The sequence below is a fragment of the Plectropomus leopardus genome, chromosome 15 (assembly GCF_026936395.1).
Source record: "Plectropomus leopardus strain MGB_pleo_1.0 chromosome 15, ASM2693639v1, whole genome shotgun sequence".
NCBI lineage: Eukaryota > Metazoa > Chordata > Actinopteri > Perciformes > Serranidae > Plectropomus > Plectropomus leopardus.
In genome coordinates, this window is record NC_142190.1 from 15,071,015 (window position 1) to 15,092,920 (window position 21,906).

The 21,906-nt window shown below is 38.1% G+C and overlaps 1 protein-coding gene across 4 annotated transcripts in view; it reads right to left on the reverse strand.

The window, feature by feature from the left end:
* The window catches only part of acsl6 (acyl-CoA synthetase long chain family member 6), a 59,386-nt gene that overhangs the window by 23,068 nt on the left and 14,412 nt on the right, over positions 1-21,906 (reverse strand). For 3 of the 4 annotated variants that reach the window (XM_088088009.1, XM_088088008.1, XM_088088011.1), the window contains 6 exons: positions 11,844-12,064; positions 8,703-8,817; positions 6,116-6,180; positions 3,075-3,176; positions 2,482-2,581; positions 1,565-1,743 (listed from right to left, as the gene is read on the reverse strand). In XM_088088009.1, the coding sequence (XP_087944135.1) occupies positions 1,565-1,743; positions 2,482-2,581; positions 3,075-3,176; positions 6,116-6,180; positions 8,703-8,817; positions 11,844-12,047 (765 nt within the window). In that variant the 5' untranslated portion in view covers positions 12,048-12,064. Of the gene's footprint in view, positions 1-1,564; positions 1,744-2,481; positions 2,582-3,074; positions 3,177-6,115; positions 6,181-8,702; positions 8,818-11,843; positions 12,065-20,513; positions 20,630-21,906 lie in introns of those variants that run through there. The other variant, XM_088088010.1, reaches the window with a different exon arrangement.

Consider the following 21,906-nt stretch of genomic DNA (forward strand, 5'->3'; position numbering starts at 1 on the left):
GTGTTGTTTGGGTCTCTTTGTAGTTGTTTTGTGTCTCCTTGAGGTAATATTATGTCTCTTTAAAGTAATTTTGTGTCTTTTTTGGTTAGTTTTAAGTCTGTCTGGGATCATTTGTATCTCTTTGAAGTCATCTTGCATCTCTTTGGGGTCATTTTGGGTCTTTTTGTGGTCATTTTGTGTCTCCCTGGGCTCATTTTGTATCCTTTTTGGTCAGTGTGTTTGTCTTTTGAGGTAATTTTATATATCCCCCTGCAATGCATTTTGTGTGTCTCTCTGAGATAATTTTATGTTTCTTTGAGGCCATATTATGCCTTTTTTGTTTGGTTGTTTTGTGTCATACTGAGGTAATTTTGTGTCTCTCTTGTGTCACTTTATGTCTCTGAGATCCTTTTTTGTGTTTTTGAGGTTACTGTGTGTCTCTTTGCAGTTGCTTTGCACCTCTTTGTGGTAATTTTGAGTCTCTACCTTGAGGATACATGTTAATATGAGTGACATTTTGCAGGTGAAGTCCTGTGCTTTGTATGCCCATTCAGTAATCCACCCATGATCAGATATGTCTTTAGAGTTATTTCCCCATCATCTTAAACAGTTGGTTTTCTTTGAGTTCTGTACATTTTCTGAACCAGAGGCCAGACTGTGTTTCTATGCTGATGGAAACTCAACATGCTTTCATGCATCCCCCTGCATTTGTGTATGCTTTGCTGCTGAAATGTGATTGCATGTGAGTGTTAAACAGCATTTGCAATAAGTCCTCTTATTTCTCTTAAGCCACCTGGTAAACCAGATAAGCTGGCTGTCTGTTACACCGGCACACTTCAGACAATAAAGTTGATCATCACAGATTAATGACAGTCAGGTACAGATGTGACTGCCAGCTACTTTCCTGTGAATCAGCTCACTGGAATGTCCTCATCGAGCTGTAAAAACCTTGTTTATTTTATAAGCATGCAGAATGTTTTCCTTCTTCTGTTGCTCTTTGTCTTCATGATGTGCTCATTACGTACAAAGGAAATCTTAAACTGACTGTTGAGACAGATACGGCCCCGATCTGCTGAACCAGTCTGACATGTCAGTTTTTTGTAATTGTGCTTATGAAGCATTAGCAGTTATGATAATGAAAAGAGCAGTGGGATTACTGTAAATGCCCACTTCAGACATAGAGGCATAACATCTCATGACAATCTGTATTGCACTGTCTCCTGTTGCCTGTGCGTGATTTTGTGCTCGTAAAATGCCCCATTCATTAGATTTTTGGGAATCAAAGAGGACTAGATAAAGATCTCACTCACTCATACCTGAAAAAATAACTTAGCTTTTGATTGCGTGCTGACCAAATCTAAAGATCAGTTTGTTTTGACTGGCTTATCATGGAGTTTCAACTTTTGCACAGTTGAGACTTTTGATTTTTTCCAGACCATAAAATCACAATGGCGTCGCTCCAATCCAACTTTCTCAACATGAACGCGAAAAATCTGTGCAGTAGTGTAGTCCTACCCGGCATCAGTTGAGCTGGGCCTAATTTTCAAGACAATGATTATCAAACAGCAAACTCCGTGAGCCATACCTCGACTTCCTGCAAGGCCTGCACGTGGACGCCGCAGCGCTTGCCGTGCTCCATAAGGGCGGAGTCAAAGTCATCCATCAGGATGATTCTTTGCAGGCCTGGAGTCTCCTTTCGCTCCACGTTCTCCAGAAGCACCTGAGCTTTTTCCACTTTGTCACAGATGACTGTGGAGATGTCAGCTGAAATGACACAAGCACACAAGAGCACATGCACCCTTGTGTGAATATCAGCAGAATAAGAAACGAAAAGGAACAAAACAGACAAAAAGGCACAGATGTGGAGGGGGAATTCAGCCGAAATTTGCCATCAGTTCAGTACAAACTAGCTGTGTTTAAAGGTTAACGACTCAGCAGAGTTATCACATCATGGCTCTATTAAGGGAGTAAGTGCTCTCAGTCACCAGTGAGGGGCGCTCCACTGCTAAAGCTACTGCCTGAGTCAGTCTCACTGATATGCAAAGGAGAAGATTTTTCAGCGGATGCAGAGGACACGCACCCCTCAATATTTAGAACGTGTCCATTTGTCCCTCAAACATAAAATAACAGGGCTTTTCTTTCGACAAAATGCAAAACATTTACACACATAAATTGGCACAAAACAGGCACAAATAAGTACATAAACATTCACAAGAAAGCAGAAAATTAGGTGTTTAATGCTAAATTTTCTGGCAGAGGACCCTTAAATCCCCCTTTTCATAACTGTCGCCCCCAATGTTGATCCAGATACAAACTGTATCTGCAGTGAGTAAAAACTCTTAAATAACATTAGTTACAGGCTTTGTAGTTTATTCCTTCAGCAAGAAGTTTGCTGTATTTAGCACATGTGAAACTAAAACCTTAATAGGTCTAGATGACATTATCTCTCCTGAAAACTGTTGTGTGTTTGCATTTGTGTCAGTTGTTTGTGTGCGTTCTTACCAGTGTTAATGATGAACCGTATGGCGTCTGGGCCAAGTGTATCATAGAGGGGAACCACAACCATGGAGTAGGTGTAGCAAGCTAGCTCTGAGATGATCCACTAAAATCACACACATCAGGAGTCATAGGTCAGGGGTTACAGTTCATTTATCTATGAGGTATAAAACTTCTGAATTTAAACACATACTTTTACTTCTATATTTATGTTACATTTTCAGTGTTGAAAAAGCAACATAAATATAATTCAAAGCTGATTATTTTTCTTTTTTAGGGCTGTCAGGGTTTATGCGTTAATCGTGTCAGTAACAATAACTAATTGAAATTAACCATTGAAATTCTGTGATTTTTAAAAAATAATTAATTGTTTGACAGCCCTTTTTATTTATTTGTTTGTTTGTTAATTTATTATCTATTTTTCAAGACAGAAAAAGTGAGTGTAAAAATTGGAGAGGATCTCCATGTTAGGATTCTAACAGAAGTTTGTACAGCTTTTGATTGTGCGTGTGTTTGTGTTGACTTTAATGGCCTGGGCCACAGAGAGAGAGACAGAATGAAAAGTTAAGAAACTGAAAACTTAAAAGAGTCAGAGTCACCTCTGGCCTATTTTGCGCGAACACTCCTATGAACTGGTCGGGGTTGGGCTGGCAGCCCTGGTGCAGAAGGCCTGAACCCAGATGCTCGGCCCGGGCCGTCACCTATCAAGTGGAGAGACGGAACAGCAGCTGATTAGACCAAGTGGAACGTAACAAATGCTGAATGGTCTTTAAATTTTCTTGAACAACACACATTTTGACCCTCATTTTGCATTTCAATTTCTTGGGAAGCAGTTATAGTAAGAAGCAGAAATGCTCCCCCAATGATCCGTGTTATTTAGACTCCTGGAAAAAAAATGGAAATCCATGTTTGTATTGGTTATAGTTTGGAGTTTATTTGTTACCATGTGAGGTGTATTGTGCTCCATTTCTTATGGTTCTTATTTCAGTCAGGCAAGGAGGCCTCGAGGTCAGAGGTCTAGGGATGGTTAGGCCTGGGAGCCAAGTGTGCAGAATACTGGCGCCAGGCTTAAATAACATGAAATGAGGCTCCTTTCAAAAAAGGACATATTTGTGGGGTCTTGTGATTGATCACAGCAGGTGAAGAGTTGCTTTACTGAAGAATGTATTGATGCCTGTACCTATATAAGAGACTTGCATGAGCCTTAAGATAGAGAGATTTGCATTGATCCTGAATCCTCTCCCAGGCAGACCATGGTGCCTGGTGGATGTTAAACTTCGTTGTAATAAACTGATTCTTATGCAACCAAGTCGGTGTCAGCGGAGGTTTCTTCATCATCTACACATCATTGCTACTTAAGAAACAACAACACAGGCATCACATATAAAACACAAAGATCAAAGATCACTTCCTTAATTTTAAGCCCAATTTTAGAATTAATTTCATTTCTGGAGAAAAGTGCGACCTTCTATTATTTAAATTGATGATTTGACAAAAGTCTAATTTCCCAAGTTACAGTGGTTGTGAAAGACATTCGTGTAGACAGGATATATGTAACGGTGCCAGGACAGCAAAGAACATTCCTGAACAAGAACGTGCCACCCACGTCTCTGAACAAGAACGTGCCACCCACGTCTCCCCGGAAAATTGCTCATTATTTTCCAACATGGACTTCTTTGGCATTTCTGGGAATTACAGTGAAATGACTTAACAAAAACAAAACTTCCACCCACCACTGTGAAGTAATATTATGTCATTAATAAATGTTGAAGGTTGCACAATTCACTTCTCGCCCAAGGCATTGCTTTACTGAGATGATTTTTACGCTGCTTTTCCAAATGAAATTCCCCTTCAACTTTCTCCCAAAAGATCACATTTCATCTTACTCTAAAATTCTTTCTCATGTAGGATAAACTAGCGTTAGTGGTAACAAAGTCAACAAATGGGCTTCTGCACAGCAGCCTGCGGATTTCATACATTATCAATGTTGTTGCAGCATAGAAAGGCAATGATCCATGACAATCCTGTGAAGGCAGTGTAGCAGGATAGTGATCTGACAAACTGAGATGCCAACCAGACAGGTTTTGACGTCTCAGAAAATTACTTTTTTTCAAAAATGGATCGAGGCCTTCAAGCTTAGCTTAGTTAGGCTGTCAATTCAAGCCGCTGGATTTATACATCACATCATACGGCACTCTCTGTATTTCCTCCACAGACCACACTCTCTCAATTTAGTGGTCTATTTAACCCTTTCAAACCCGAGTAAATTGGTTCGATTTCTTTTAAAAACATGGGGATAAAGCAACAAACAACTTAACAAGGAAATTACTTGAAAGCAAGTGAAAAAAATGTAAAAAACAAAAAAGAAAATGACCTAAGAAAAGGAGTTTATACGTATATATGTGTGTGTGTGTGTGTGTGTGTGTGTGTTTGTATTTCCTTTATGTATTATACTGTTTTCTGTAACATAATTTTCCATATTTTTGGGGATAATTCCTGAATAATCCTTCCCTCTTTTTTTAACACTAATTTGGGGGTAATATTCTTGTCACCATCTACTAATTTATTGCAATTTATGAAACAGTTTTTATCAAGCTGCCCATTGCTTTTTTTCGCTGTTATCAAAACAAATCAAACCAATATGCTCAGGTTTCAAAGGGTCAAATAGATTATGGAAGGGGTCTGAATTTACGGCGGTGCCAGGCTTGGTTGCTTGGCAGATTTGGTGTAACAAACTCTGTGGTTCACAGGTTACAACTACACCTGAGTGTCAACTTACACAATTACTTCAAGGTTAGGTATGCAATAACATAAAAAATTCTTAATTAGGAATAACCCCTTTGAGATGTACCATCTCATTTTCAAAGCAGGCCTAAATTCTAGAGCAAGACCTTGGGCAGGTAATCATACCAAACTATCAACGCAAAGCGGCAGGGTTTCTCTATTTTTTTCTTTTGCTTTTTGTATATATATTTTATTACAGGCAACTAATAATACACATAACATAGACATAACATTGGGACATAACAATATAATCTCAAATAAAAAGAAGAGAAAAAAAACAACTAGACAAATTAAAAACAATGTATATAAAGTGAAACTTCAGGAAATTAAATAATTAAGTTGAAGCTTAGATTCAATTTTGTTCTTGACTGAACCCTAAATTTAAATATTTCACTCAACAAAAAAATTCATTTATTATCTGGGGACAGTTTTCATCTGGGGCTGCAAATATAATGTTTAAAGGCATAAATTTAAAAGTGTTTGACATCCTGTGAATTAGGTATCTTTCTTCAGAATTACATACTGTACCTTTAAATCGACTGGATGGGAAGATCATAGCTCATTAAACATCATTATAAAGCTGCTTATGAGTGATAATAATGTTTGACATTTATAGGAGGTGGAAATCCCATGTGTCTTTTGTGATTTTTTTTTTCCATGGCAAAGACAGATGATTATGTCTGCAAAAAAAAGACTAAAGACCTTTAAATGTCATGTAACCGTAAAAACAACCTAACATCTTCTTTATCACCATTTTCAGAAGTAATTTGTGTCCTGTGGTAGTTTTCACACGCTAGACATCTCCCTGTTGCATCATTGTTACATGGAGATGAGATGTCCCCTGAATGGCACTGACCTCTTTGTAGGATATCCATTTGTAAGGCTGGTTCGGGAGCCGCGAGCCTAAGCAAGGTCCATCACCTGTTCAACACACAGTGGCACATCATAAACATTTTATAGTTCAGACACCACTTTGATGTAAAGTTATTATTTTCCAGGTGGAACAAGCGTTACACTTCAAAACCAAAATGGTAGCAGCCCTGGTGGTGATGAGGATCACACAAAACCTGTGTAACCTTAGAGCCTTCTTAGTGCATTCGTTCGCTGATGAGTCCTGCGGCTGAAAGGGTAATTCAGAAGACTTCTCTGTAAAGTGAATCATCCTGATGTCATAAAGTCATACCATATATTTTAAAACAGACTTAACAGGGATGAAATAACTATTTTTTTAATAAAGACAGCGTAAAAAGCTATGTGAAAGGGGTCGCTAAACATACAGCCATAGACTTTACAAAGCTTGATAGTGAGTTTCAAGTCAAGTCCCTTTTGTAAAAGCACATTTAAAAACCACAAGAGATAAACAAAAAGTGCCCTCCAGTAAAGGCGATTGGGCGGGTCTGCTTCATGCAGGTTTACAAGTTTAAACAAGGTGCATAAAAGGCAGTGATACATGATGAAAAACAATGAAACAATAACAGAAAAAGAAGGCAGGGCTAAAATGAAGAAGCAAAAAAAAAATCACATGATAAAAGCAAAGTAAAGAAAGAAAAGAAAAAAAGAAAAAACATAAACAAAGAAAAAATAATAAGTTTGTTGCTTAGCTGTCTGGCCCACAACCTTATTGTTTTGGTCCACATTTACCACTCTCGTGGTGTAAGTTTCTGCAGCAGAAAACTGTTTTCAGAATTATTATTATTTTTATTTTTTTTAGAAACACTACCTGCTTAGCTCCAAACAGCAGTCAAACACAGTTTGTAACCAGCTGGTGAATATATTTGCACATTTAGCAGCTTGAGAGCCTGCTATTTGTTTAAGGAGTTGGTAGAAAAAAGAGCTAAAAGAAGTGTGAATCTTGGACTTTTATTCATCGGGTGGACACAAACATAACTCCAAACTAATGATAGTGTACTGCTGAATTTTTTTATATATGCAACTGTTACTGAATACTATTTAAACTAACAAATGCTGATGTTTTTATATATTGTAATGTCATTTTTTAACATCACAATGAATAATTTACCTGAAAAGTTAAAAAAAAAAAAAGGTTCTATGTTCTTGTTCTAAAAATGGAAGAATAAAAAAAAAAAGATTATGAGCTACAGTAAGTTGAGTTACTTCTGACGTTGAGGCTCGCTGGGAAGCAGGTGTGGATGGAGTGCCGATAAATAGGAATATCTCTGCATTGTGAGTCAGTCACTTAGTCACTTTATACTCCCTGGCTGTGAGCTGTGATGCTGTTACTGTTAGCAACGACGGCCATCACCCAGGCAACCACATAATTCATTTTATCTCCAGCATCAGGTTTTCTTATATTGTCATCAAGGGAACTATTACAGTATTACTTTGTGTTTGTTTGTGTGTGTGTGTATATATATATAGGTAATTGTACTCCTACTTTAGCCTACATCTAGCAGTCTGAAAACTTCTGTGTGATGAGAAAACATTTTAGAATATATGAAAAGTTTTTGTGTATCCTTAAATGTTTACTGTGTAAAGTCTGCCTCGCTTTCGGCTCGTTTTTTTCTATAAATACATTATATCTCTTTTTCCAACAGATGTTTTATTTATTTCATCTGTATTTCTAAAAATAAGACACATTACTATGGTTTTAAAAAATTTAATGTAAATCTCCTACTGTACTGAGCGTATTGGAGCACATTGTCATTTTCATTAAGATACAACAGTGACAAAATTGTTAGGAATCAATTCCCGATTTAGTGTTTTAGTGACTGAATGTCCCCATGTGTTTTGATTGAGCATCCATGGACAAGAGTCATGTGATTTGTACTTTTAACATTCATTAGCACTTTGTGACTAGAACTCGTCACGGTTTATCTTGTTTAAAATGATATGTGTATAAATACTATTTATAATGTGCTGCTGAAATAATGGCCGGAACACTCATTCTACTAAGTGTATTAAACTAAGAATATACACAGAAAAAACAACTGTATCAACTATGAGCTTCTCTCATCTGGATTTTGGCAGCTAGATAATAAAAGGACACTATTTGGACAGATTTTAGCGGGAATATCCAACTGAAAGTAGAAACGTTTACGGGACACATATGTGGACATATCCTTTCTGTATTTCCTCTAAAGGTATATAAACAGGTGTTATTTAATCACATTTCACTTCTTTCCTCTTTAATATGTGTTATAGGTTTTTTTTTTAACATCTATGTATGTCCTATTTGCTATTATCTGTCTACTATCCTTGCTGGGACAGTCCTGTAAAAGAAACTCAGGAATTAACATAATTTATTGATTCATTAAACATATTTGTTCTCCTGTAGATAGTTTTTTTAAAGAAGAAAAAAGAATAAAGAAACACTCTTCAGCTCTCTGTATACACCAATATTACTGTGAACGTCTGTATGAATAAGGGTTTGTGTGTGACTGAACATTAAATGGTGCGTAATTCCCCTCTCACATCCTACCCACCAGATATGTGGAGGCCCCTCTGGAAGACCTCATACATGGTCCTGGCGTCGTCATGGTAATGAGTCAGCAGCTTGGAGCTGTCGCCCATCATGGACCTGCGACCTCCATCCTCATGCTGTCGCAGAAAGGGAGACAAAGAGAGACAAAGAAACTGTGTCAGAAAAGTGTCATATCATCAATCATCTTTTATAACTTCTTTTCACTAAACTCAGGGGATGTTGGCATTAAAATGGAAAACTAAATTTGCCAAAAACTAACTGACAAAACCCCAAACAGATCTAATGTTTCTCCATGATAATGACTCTTACACAGATACAAAAGCCTGAGGGACAGTGAGAAGAAAATTGTGTCTCTTGTTCTCCAAATGATAATCCATCTCTTTTGTCAGCTCACAAATGCATATAATCACAAATGGGTTCGGGTTCCCCCATGTTTTTAAAACAAACATGGGGGAAAGGGCAAGTGCTTTCAAGTGCTTAAATGAACTTGTGAAATGCGCTTGAAATAGCACATAAAAAGTGATGTGGCTCCAGGTATCAAAGGGTTAAGGTAATGCAGATGTTAAACATGGTAAAACAAGGTAAAAAGACACAAAACAGAGTAAAAGTACAGTGTATTCAACACCACTGCTGGTTTAGCATTACTTCATGTGTGTTTTTATTTAATATAGCATCTCCTGGTTCCCATGTTTTCATGCACGTCATTTTCTCACACATGTATTAAAGTTGTCAAAGGAGCAAGAATACGGAGGACGAGACTTTTGTTATTCCATATTCAGGTGTTATTTTACATCAGTCTGATGCTGGTGAAAAAAATGTAACCAGCGGATCTGCCGTGTGCAGCTGAGGCTTGATAATGTACAATCTCACTCCAGTTAGGGAGTGCAGATGGAACAAAAACCTGCTGCCTTCAGATGGCTGTAAAGAGGGTCACGAGTATAAAGGAAAGGCCCTCAGTATTTGGCACTAAGGCAGACTAGAGAATGCATGTGTTTATTCATGGTAAAAAACAACCGTTCTCAGCTATTTTAGCAAAACTATTAAAAACAGACCACAGTCGTCTCCTCGTGACATGACGTCACCAGACAATACCTAGTCTACATTTGGCACTGATAAAAGGTGTGTTTATATATGTTATGTTGGAGTATGTAAGTATATGATTCAGTGTTCATGTTTACTCATTATAAGAGACAAGATATATTGCTGCATAAATCAATGTCCTGGATGATAGTCTAACCTTGGGGGTCAGTAGTGAGAGTGGGAGCATGACGTGAAGAGAGCTTGAAATATGGAGATGGGAGGAGGAGATGTGTGCAATGGAGGGGGGTCAAAAGGGAATGGATGTGTGGTGTCTATAATTTTGTTCAACAGGACACCTAGAAGAGAAAAACAATTCCTAATAAGGGATTGTCCTTGAAGTTGACCAATCCTAAGACGATGCCATGCCGAAAGGGGAGCCAGATAATGAGGGGAACCAACCAGAAGATGACTCTACCTTCATTCACATTTTCTCATTGTAATAGTATAAAATACTGGATCAGGGAAAAACAGGTTGTCAGAATGCAGGCTGACTCGCTGATGTTATCAGCTAGGGAGAGGCATTTCTGATCCAGAGCTCTGTAACTGCTCACTGCTTGCTTGAAAAGATTCACTAAAAGGTTTGAACTTAAAATTCTAATTTCTGTGTGGACATTCACTTATTTACTGTTTATTGAGTTGCTTTTAAGAATTCTGAAAATAGCACTCACCCTGGGAGGGTGAGAGTTTTTTTCTATTTGCAGCAACCAAGAGAAAAACTCCTTCAGTTATATATATATATATATATATATATATATATATATATATATATATATATATATATGTTTATATAAAGGGTGCAGGTGTTGTTTTGGAACTGGGGGTCAGAGGTCAATGAAGCCGCATCAATCATAAAGCAAACAACAACAAAAAACCAACATATTTGACGAAATTGGTTAATTTGCATTCTATAACAATGTCAGTCTAACAAAAGTATTACATTTCTATAAACTTTATGTGAATTGTTGCATTAAAAATGGATCAAACTTCATTCATATAAATATGTAAAGAATAAATTTATATATTTGATAAATATATTATGTCAGTAATGACTTTATATTTTTTGTATGACAAGATAAAAGGTAGATATTATATTCAGGCCAGAAAATTAATTAGGGTATAGGTTTAAATCAATAAGGAAGCTGGTTAATTATAAATCAATGACTTATGGAGAAGAGGTGGGATTAAATACATTTGTACTTCTTCTCACTCCTAGATACATAAAGTCATCAAGTGTTTGACAATTTCTTTTGCTTTATGTTTTTTATTGTCTGTAAATATTTCTTTTTTCTATCTGTCCACTTTCATATGATGAATTGTCTTTTTTCTTTTTTCTTTTTTTTTTTTTTACATGTTTGACATAGGTTTCCAAATTTACTCAAATAAAAAAAACCCAAAAGAACCACACCCAAATTAAAATGTATTTCGATTAACAAAGGCCTGACACTTAATGATAGGCTGGCTACATCTTTACTAAACATATCATTACTGCCTTATCTTTAACTGGTGCTCGAATGTCTTTTTAATTACAGTATAAAACAAAGTTCTAAAAATATATCTTTTTTCCTGAAATACATGCAGAGGTGGTTGTCAGCTAGTCTGCCTCTCAGGCTGCTTTCCCAGCAAGCTCCACTGTTTAGATTGTAAGGGCAGCAGGAATGTATGTTGACAGGTAAAACCCAGGGGGGAAATAAACAAAACACAACGCACTCCATCCTGCTCATGAAGCTGTGATAACAACTAAAGGTGACCTAGATGAGTGTATCAGCATTTTTTTAAATCAAGTCAGAGCATCCCTCATTTGGATTTTGGCAGCTGGATGGTAAGATAGCACTGTTTGGACAGACTTTTGTGAGTGAATCAAACTACAACTGAAAAAGTGAAAAAGAGGGACAAAAACAAGACTTTTGGGAAGTGGGGTGCAAATTATCTGCTTGATTTGTCTGAAAATGAGTGAAACACTTTTGCAGAATATTGTCATCGTTTGTGAATGAGGCCCTAATAGAGTTACACATGCACCCATGAATCTATTTGTGTGTGCATGTGGGTGTGTGCTCCATCTTACCGGAACCTCCTCAGACTGGTGCAGCAGGCTGCAGGGGGGCTTGATGGGGCGGGGTCTGGTGGCGAACCAGTACGCCAGCACGGCAGTCAGAGCGCCGATGCCCACCAGCGTGGAGGTTGGCAAGGAGCGAAAGAACTGTCCCAGCTCGTCCATCTCTGGTATTCTCAGGCCACTCGTCATCTCCTTGGCCTGCATCTTTTCCATCAGGGTGGAACTGAGCTCTACAGGAGAGACGACACTCTTTGACTTATGATGTTTGAAATAACCTTCGCACTTTGTTGTGACAGAAATCTGAAAAATTATCTGACATGGTGGCAAAAACATTTCATGTACACCTTAAAAAGTCCAAATGTTTTTATTAATACAACTCCATCTGTGGGGTAATGTAATCACCATTGGATTATGAGACAAGGGGCCCCTGGGCCCAGCTATGCTTCAGGTCCCAACCACCTCTCCTACACAGGAGCAAGACACACAGACATTGTGGTGTTATTAAGCTGTTCTTTTTTGTTTTTGTTGTTGCTTTGTATTGTTATGGTAATTATGTGTCTTAAGACAATGATGCAAATGTATTTTTTTCTAGTCATTTTGTGTCTCTTTATGGTCAGATTTATGGTCTCTTTTTGTCCCCTTTTGGGTGGTTTTGCCTTTTTTTAGTTTTGTTGTTGTTATGCCTCTTTGTAGTAATTTGGGGTCTTTTTTGGACACTTTGGTCACTTTGTAGTTATTCTGTGTCTCTTTCTGTTTTTTGCCACTTTTAGATGTTATTTTGTGCTGCTTTGAAGCAATTTTGAGTCTCTTTTCAGTTGCTGTGTTCCTCTTTATGGTTGTTTTGCCCCTTTTTGTGGTTATGTTTATCTCTTTTAGGTAATTTTGTGTCAAATCGTGGTCATTGTGTGTGCTTGTGATGGTTGTCCTCCTTATTCTGTCAATTGAAGTGATTTTGTATCTTTTTTGGTCATTGTTTCTGAGGCAATTATGTGTGTCTTTGTATTCATTTTGTGTCTTTTTCTGACTTATGTTCCTTTGTGTTGTTATTTTGTGTAACTTTGAAGTAATTTTGTGTCTTTTTTTTGGCCATTTTGTGGTTTTGGAGCTATTTAATGTCTCTTCACAGTTCTTTTGCATCTCCTTGTTATCTTCTTGTTTCTCTTTGTGGCTCGCCTGGTTGGTACCTGTGTGGCATTTTGCTGGTGAATTTCAGTAATCCATGCATGAATGTAATAATTCGATACTGAGAAATTTGGGTCACATTGTATTTTAATTAAAACAGGGTTAAAAATCAGTGTTTGTTTGCAGTTTACAGTTGTAGTTTTTATTTGACTTGGCATAATCAGTCAATAACTTATCCATACGCTATTAAGCCAAATTAGGTGTTCCGGTGCGGTATTAAAGTAATGGCTTTTAGGTTTGTGAACCACTGCTTTTGCAAAGTAGAAATTATCTGTAAATAAATGACGGCTGTTTTTCTGACTGATTTCTAAAGGTATTTAGTTCTGTGAGCCAATGATATACAAACCTATAAATTGAAACAACGTCCAAGAAAGAGTTTAACAGTTTGTCTGACCTGCTTATTTTTGTAGTGCAGTAGGAAACCCACACATGCAATCAACCATACACTGTTTTCAGAGTAAATGCCAGATGCAGACACAGATATTTACCACAGACACAAAAAACTAGACCCTCCTACAAATTTCTCAGGGATGAGTTTACCCCACTTTGAGCAAGTCTAGTCTGATATTAGTGTTAAATGAATACATTTAACCTTCCTGCTCCTCCTGTTATCTGAGACACATGAGTGTAATTGAGGGGTCTTCCCCTGCATTCTTGCTCTTGCTGTAAAAGCAGCTCAGAATAGATAATCTACACTACAGCACTGCGAAGTGGTGGGACTAGAAATTAGATACCACACACACACACACACACACACACACACACACACACACACACACACACACACACACACACACACACACCCACACACACACACACACACACACACACACACACACACACAGTGCCGGTCATGCTCAGCCTCCAGTTACACACATACACACACAAGCGCACCGTGAAATGCATAATTTATCTGAGGGGGAGGCTTGCTGCAGAGCTGACTGGAGGGTTTCCTTCCCTCCCGCAGGAAATGAGTCAGAGACAGCACCACCTGACTGAACGAATGGCGTCTGGGCACTGCTGCACCTCACAGCCAATCAGAATCACTTCCTGTCTGCTCACTTTCTCTCTGTTTCCCACATGAACAGAGTCACAGACCAGTGTGGCTGATAGGTATAAATATCTGAGATCGTGGGAACGTTTGCTTCCTTATTCACCTGGTATTTTGAGTAGAAACACTATTATTACTTTACTATAGGGAAGCTGAATCATATGAAACTGCATCAGAATGAAAGCAGGTTACAGGAAACCTAATGTATGACTTTCATGGCTGACAAAAATTTTATGACACCAGTTTAACCGACAAGTCAAGAAACAGTCTCTTTCTGACTCTAGAGATCTAACGAAGGTGATTAGACACTGTCAGTGAAGACTGCCAAGATTTTAAAGATACCGAGGTCATGTGTCAAAGCCCTCTTCCACCAGAAAATTCACCAAAAGTCAAATATCTCTGAAAATTAACATTGTATTTATTTTGTTTTTTTTTCTAACATGAAACGCGTTAAACACCGACCTCCCTTCTACCAGTTATTGCTGTTAGTCTCACAACCTGTTCATGTCTCTAGAATGATATGATCCGTTAGTTGTGTTGACTGAAATGTTCACTTTAGTCAAAATTTCTTTACATTGTCCGTCTATTTGTATAATTAAGAGCCTTGTTCTTTTTTTTGTTAAAAACACGCACTTCCTGTCAAGAGCTACAGTTTCAAGCAAGTGTAGTTTTAAGTTAATCAGAGATCAGAAGAGGTGCTTCTGAAGAGTTCAGCGAAATGCTTTGTTATAAGGCTCAGGTCAAAAGAGTTTACAATAACAATAGTACTGCATTATCTGTAGAAAATAATAATACAAATTCTGTCCGTGAAATGAATCCTTAACTTTGTTTTTTTTGTGTTCTGACAATTGAATTACACTTAAAATATGAGTGTATGGGGGTGTGGAGAGTCTGTATTAAATACTGTACAAAACGAGCACTGCGCACATACAATACACGTGGCAGCTTTATGTAGACCAGCTATTTTTCATCTGTATTTCTCCAGGATTTAAGTCATTTTGAGAATAGGGGAGACCGGGGGCAGTTTTAACAAGTATTGGTTTTCATTGTCATTATTCAAAAACCTCCTGAACTATTTTGATGCCGGTTTTATGTAGTAACTTGTGTCTGCATTCTACTTATTAACGGTTATCGATTGTTTTAACAAGTATTATTAAAGTCACAATTGACTATTGGTTGAAACACTGGATGCAAATGTTACATCTGCCCCCACACGCAGGGACAATTGTAACAGCATGAATTTTATTATAGTAATTCAGCATCTACAACCACGCACATATGTGTGTGTTAAGCCTGTCTCGTGTCAGTGGATGCACTTAATATCTCCTGGCAGTGTAAAATAAAAGTCACACACATTAGCACGAATCCGAGAAAAAACACCGTCCTATTTTGTGACATCCTGAAGGAGTCCATTACAGACACAGAAACAGAATTCTATTTCTACAAGTACAACACTGATAAAAAAAAAAAAAAGGAAATTTTTCACATGCTTTCAGCAGGCAGCACATCAGCAGTCGTCAGTAGTAGTCATTTGTAAAGCCGCACAGACATATGACATCACATTTACATACGGTAACTCAACTGTTACTCATCACCACCACTGCTTTGATTCAAGTCAGAAGCACAGTACCTTCAACTCTACTGTAAACTCCCTGACGCTGTTTTCCCAAACTTCTACTGAGGCTCGAATCCTCTTAATTCAGCGAAACTCAAGTTTTGGTTCAAATAGAAACTATCACCTGTAACTGAAAAACCACAGCACAATAGATCCCCCTGATGTGTCAGAAACCAGTAACGTGCCTAAAACACCACAGTACTCGCTGCTTCTCTTTTTTACTGCACTGATAATTCCTCTTTTTCTGTTGTCCCTTTTTTACCACACTTCCAGTATTCTTGATGGGGAATTAGAGCTGCTCAAGTGCTGGGAAATGTTGACGAGAGTAAATAATAGAAACCACTCGATGATGGTTCTGAACTAAACAACTGTGTTTTGGGCTTGTGTATGGGTGTTGGAGCAGTTACAATGTCTTAGTACATTCTGGGATGAAATGTCCTTCACTGTTGAGTGCAAACAGCTGCCCACTGTGCTCCGCTGGAGTCTGCTTCACTGTTAGGCTTAATTACTGTAAAGAAAAGGCAAATTGGAGACATAATCTGGCACAGCTTCAGGTGTTTGGGATCGACTGAGACATTTTCTTGACAACAGAACACCTAAAAAGTAAAGTTTGAAATGGAAATAAAGTTTTTAATAGAAAAAATTGTTTTAAAGGAACAATTTAATAATTTGGGGTGAAAAGCTTAATCACTTTCTGCATGCAAGAAAGTATGTGTGTTAAATGTATTCTGGGAGTGTCCACTGATAAGTTTCACAGACAACTAAAATACATACTTACATACTCTGATCTGCCCTTGCAATCTTCCAAATTATTTTTAGAAAAACATTTTGATTTTTAGGCAAGGTGTCCTTTGGTATTTTGATTTACTTTTTCTCTTTGTCTTTAGAAAAATGTGCTCAGTGTGTCAAATATGTAATGCCCTTACAGACAGATTTTGTGGAGGGATTTAATGAATGGCCCTATAATGTTGTTTTATCTGAGCAAATTTAACTGATTACTCGCTTTTTTTCACTTTTTACTGTGTGTGTGTGGTAAAACAATTATTGTGGGAACTACCACAGAAGCCATTTTAAGTATTTTGCTACTTGTTTATATGTCTGTCTGTCTGTCTGTCTGTGGACAGATATTGTCAACATAACATTATAACCGTGAAAGATAGAGTCACAAAACTTTACAGGTGTGAAGTTGAGATCAAAATGAAGATCACGCCCAAAGATGGGCATGGTCCAAGAAAGGGGGCCAGAAGTACGGGGATAGGATGTAGGAAAGGGCCACTGGTGCCTCACTTTATAGCCCTGAGTAAAGGAACTTCAGTAGTTTGTAGATGAGATCAAAATGAAGGCCGAGTTTACATTTGGGCATGGTCTGAGCAAAGGGACCAGAAGTAAGAAGATAAGAACTGAGGAGGGGTCTATTTGCAATTTTTGATGTGGTCTGTGGGAGGGGGCCAGGAGTAGGAAGATATGAAGCAAAGAGAGGGGCGTATGGCGCCCTAATTTACATCCCTCACCAATGAAACTTTACTGGTGTGTAGTTTAGACCAAAATAGGGCTGAGTTTGAACGGTCTGAGCAAGTGCGGGTAAGATGGCAAACATTAGCTTTAAATCACTGTAAATCTGCTGAAGTGATCCCTTCACAAAATGGGCTCCAGTTTCTGGTTTATTTTTTCTCAAGTCTCTCCCTAAAATTTTTCATTGCTCTTACATGCACACTTTATCACAAGGTGTACAAAGTTTTAAAATCTGAAATACAATCTGTGGACAGCGAGAGAAATGAAACTGATTTTGTCCTTATGTATATGCTTTGGAATATAAACTACTGGCCCTCAATAAAGAATAAAAAAAAAGAGATTTTAATGGGAGTGCCACAGTATTTCTTGATTAAAAGCGGTCTATCCATCTGCCCAGTGCTTCTGCACAGTGGCTCCAGCTACAGTGCACAATTTGAGATACATTTCTGTTCATGGTAAATGGATTTGCATTTGTATAGTCTTCCAACCACTCAAGGCACTTTTACACATTCATACACTGGCCAAGGCCGACTTACAGGGTGCCACCTGCTACTCAAGTTGACTATTCACACACACACTCACACACTGATGGCACAGCCACCAAGAGAAATCTGGGGTTCAGTATCTTTATGAGTACAACATCTAACACATCAGTTAAGCAGCTTTAGACTTGTTCATGTTATTGAATTGATGGCAAGCGAATCCTGTCATACACTTTATTTTCCACATTACAGTACCTACATATCCTACATCTCATATTGTATTGTTCCATATTACGGTGCGGCGGATATATCTGAGTAGTTCTGACAAGGAGATCAATGGCAAAACACCAGCCAGGCAGGGAGGTCGGCAGGCAGGCAGCACGCAGACAAGATAATTTCCATGCTGCTGTCGTGTCGTGCCAACAGGACATGAACAGCTGAACCGCGTCATAAAAACAAATAAACAAACCTCCTTGATATCAGACATGGGCAGATTCCACCATGTTTATCTCCTCTGGTACAGAAACACTGACCTGACCTGTCTGACAGCTATGGAGTTAGTGCGGCAACTTACGGTTTCATAAGTGATCTGATTGTGCATATTTGATGTACTGCCTGATAATCAAGACATTTCATTTGTATGATGATCACCTATGAAATGATTTTGAGGCTTTTATGTTTGGAAAAATATGTTGAGCCAGCAATGATTTCCTCAGTAGACGGTCCCTTATTAAAAGTCACAATTTTCACTCATATTAATGCTAACTTGTCAGACATGTGCAAATATCCTCACAGAGACACATTCATTGGGAACATGACAAACTATAATTTAAGGTAAGAGTTTACAAGTACAAATTCTCACATAAACCAGTTTGATTTTGATTAAACCTGAAGGATGGACACATTTTTTTAATCTTTGTTCTGTTGTCTGATGTTATGAGAAAAGTTTTTAAACTTTTTTTCTACATAACTACAACCTACTTATGTAGACGATATACATATTTACTTGCTTTGTTTGCTTGTTTACCTGCCTGCTTGCTCGATTTTAGAATCACAGTAAAGTCCAAATGTTATCTAACCGTCTGTGCATCACTGGAGGAATACTTTGACATGAGGTGGGCTACTGACATACATGAAACATGACTCATGCGCTTTGCATTGTGTTTTAATAGCTAATGGGTCCTGGCTGCAGTGGTGACAGAGCCACAGTGGATTATTCTGCATCTGACAAGAGAGGCAGAGGAGGGGAAACAGCACTAAATATAGACAGACTCCATTACCCACTAACACCACTGTGCAGACAGCTGGGAAAAGGGGGGCCTGGATTTGGTTGTACTAAACCTTGCAGGAGTAAAAAAAAATCAAACTTTTGATATCTCAGAGAGACAAATGTAAAAGCAAGTGTCAGTTAACACTTGATTTTACATTTTATTTTGCTGCCTATCTCAGCATTCAGCCCTGACTCCTACAAACAGTGCCAGACTCAGCAGATTCAACAACTTAGTCCAGCTTCCCCTGCCCCTTAAGGGCAAATACAGGATCCACTCATAGTGGCTACAGCATTATTATTATTATTTGTATTATTACATTTTTAATTAACATTTAACCTGTATCATCATCTCACCCTAACCTGAAGCCAAAGTGCTGTCATTGCTTAAATCTAACCACAGATTGGACGCAAATCTGAGATTCTTAAAAGTCCTGTACTTCATATGTTGGTAATCTACCGTGACTACTTTCCTGAGAATCCAGCGCGATACATCATGTGGTGTTTCATGTACTCACAGAGAAAACGTCTCTGAACATAATACAGGCAGCGATGACTTTGTCACCACAACTAAAATATGAAATTTAGTTGTGTACAAATGTCATTTCTGTGAGAAAGGGTTGTAGCATTTGTGTGGGTGCAAAATGCATATTTTGGAAACTTTCAAAGTCTATGTGACAACATCAGGAAGTAATCCACATCTGCTTACTCATAAGTGAACACCCACTCCTGGCATCTGTTTGTTAAGGACTGAGCTCACATGTGGGGCCTACAGGGTTTAACAAACCAGCGAGCGATACAGTAAAAACATGCAAGTGCTTAACATCCTCCTGCCATGAAATAGCAGGAGACTCACAGCCTGCCAGACCTCTAATTGGCCTCCAGGAGAGATGCAAACATCTAACTGCCCATCATTCTCTCTCTCTTTTTCTCTCCATCTCCTTGCTCTGCATTTTTCCGCTGCAGAAAATCGTCCATTTTCTTATAAGATATAAAACACTGAGCAGAAAATGTTCAGAGCAAAATCTGACCCACATTAGCTGTGACCTTAATGCCGACTTCTGCTGATTCACTTACACCTCAACTTTTCGTTTCTCTCAAAATGTTTCCTCTCAAAAATGGATGTCAAACTTTAGCAAGACAGACAGGGTTAAATTGAGTTAAAGGTATGAAGAATCAGTTAGCTGTCCTGAAGTATATTTCGCTGCATGGATACTGATTTTATTTAGGACTTTAGGATAGCCTGATTCCAGGACTAAATACTTGCCAGTTAGGACAAATGAGCAAAGTCAGTGAAACAGCCCAATCTTTTATTTTAGTGAGGTTAATCTGATGACAGAAGAAAGGTCATAAATAGGGATATTACCTGACATGATCATTCTTGAATGGAATAAATTAATAATCAAGCAAAGGCAAGTTAGCTTCACAACTGTAACATAATCACAGTGTAAACTTGAGCATGATGAGAAAACTTTCCATGAACTAAACCTGAAAATTCAGCAAATACAATGTGAAGCACTAAAGCTAATAAACGTACATTTAAACAAAGGGAAAATTACTGCTCACTCACAGAGATCAAACTTTAAGAGGGATGAGGCATCCACATACAGCAAGCCCTTTGTCCTCAAAATGAGCTGCCACGGGTGAGCTTATTGCCCATAAAGGCTTTGAGGCTCCACCCACTCAGGGAGCAGAGATACAGGTAGATAAAGATGAAACACCTTCACATAAACACAGTGGCTGTGTCAAATCTCAGGAGCTGACTCCTGCCATGTTTGTATCTTAAGAGATCTTTTCATGCCACAATGGCATGAAAAGCTTGTCCAATCTGAGAGGTTCCTCCAAGAAAAGAGCTTCTTTTTTCCTAACATGGATGACAACCGGTGAGTCCTTCCCTCAAGGTGACTCTGAGGGGAATTCTCAGTCTCATTCAGGGAGGAGCTGCATGCAGGCCTCTGAAGGCCGCGTCTATGTACGCAGCCTCTAATTTAATGTCTCTTGGTCTTTCGCAACAATCTCAGAATAAATATCCAGTCACTCTATTTGAATTGTAAAGCATGTTTTTGATGGAGGAAACAAAAAAGAATTAACTTAATATTATGAAATAGATTGTGTGTTTAAATTTGCATAACTATTTTAGATGAACAGGGTCACTCGCTGTTTCAACCTTTCTCCACTACAGCCCACGGCTCTGTTTTCAGCTCTCTGTCCTGTTGTAACCTAAATAACGCACCACAGGGACACACACACACACACACGCACGTACACATACAGGTCTTTAAGTCCATCCTCCCTGTTGCCTTCTACAAAGATTGTTGCTTCAGCTGGTGTGACAGAAGAACAGCAGGTCAGCAAAAACAATGACCTCTATCAGCCTGCGAACTCTAAGACCTCCATGTTTCATTTGTGAAGTCACACTATAAAAATTGAGTTCAACTTTATCGCCCCTCCAGCGGAAATTCTGTTGCATTTACAAATATAGCAAGATGTAGTAGGGTTTGCATTCCTGTTTTAAGCTATACTGTGGTATGAGAGACATCATACCTTGTGTATTTGCTTATCTATGATTTTGAAAAAAATGCAACATGTTTCTGTAGAAAATTTCCTGTGATTTTTCGTGGGACATTTAATCACATCATTTATCGTCTGTGATATTTTTAAAAATACAGTAATGTAGAAATCCGTATCAGCCAGCATCAAAATCTAATCTAAAGTGAGTTCTGTCAAGATATCAAACAGCCTAATTCATCTGATAAAAAATCTGGGTGAAAATGTGGGAAATATTCATGAATGAAAGTGTTTGTTTTTTTTAAAAAAAAAATCTTATCTAACATCAATCAATGTCTTGCATGGAGACATCAATATACAGTTTAGCTGGAGAGCCTGACAGATGTGCACAGTGAGAGAATATGTGATGTGTATCATATCTATTACAAAACATTTAGTGCTCATACTGTGCTTAA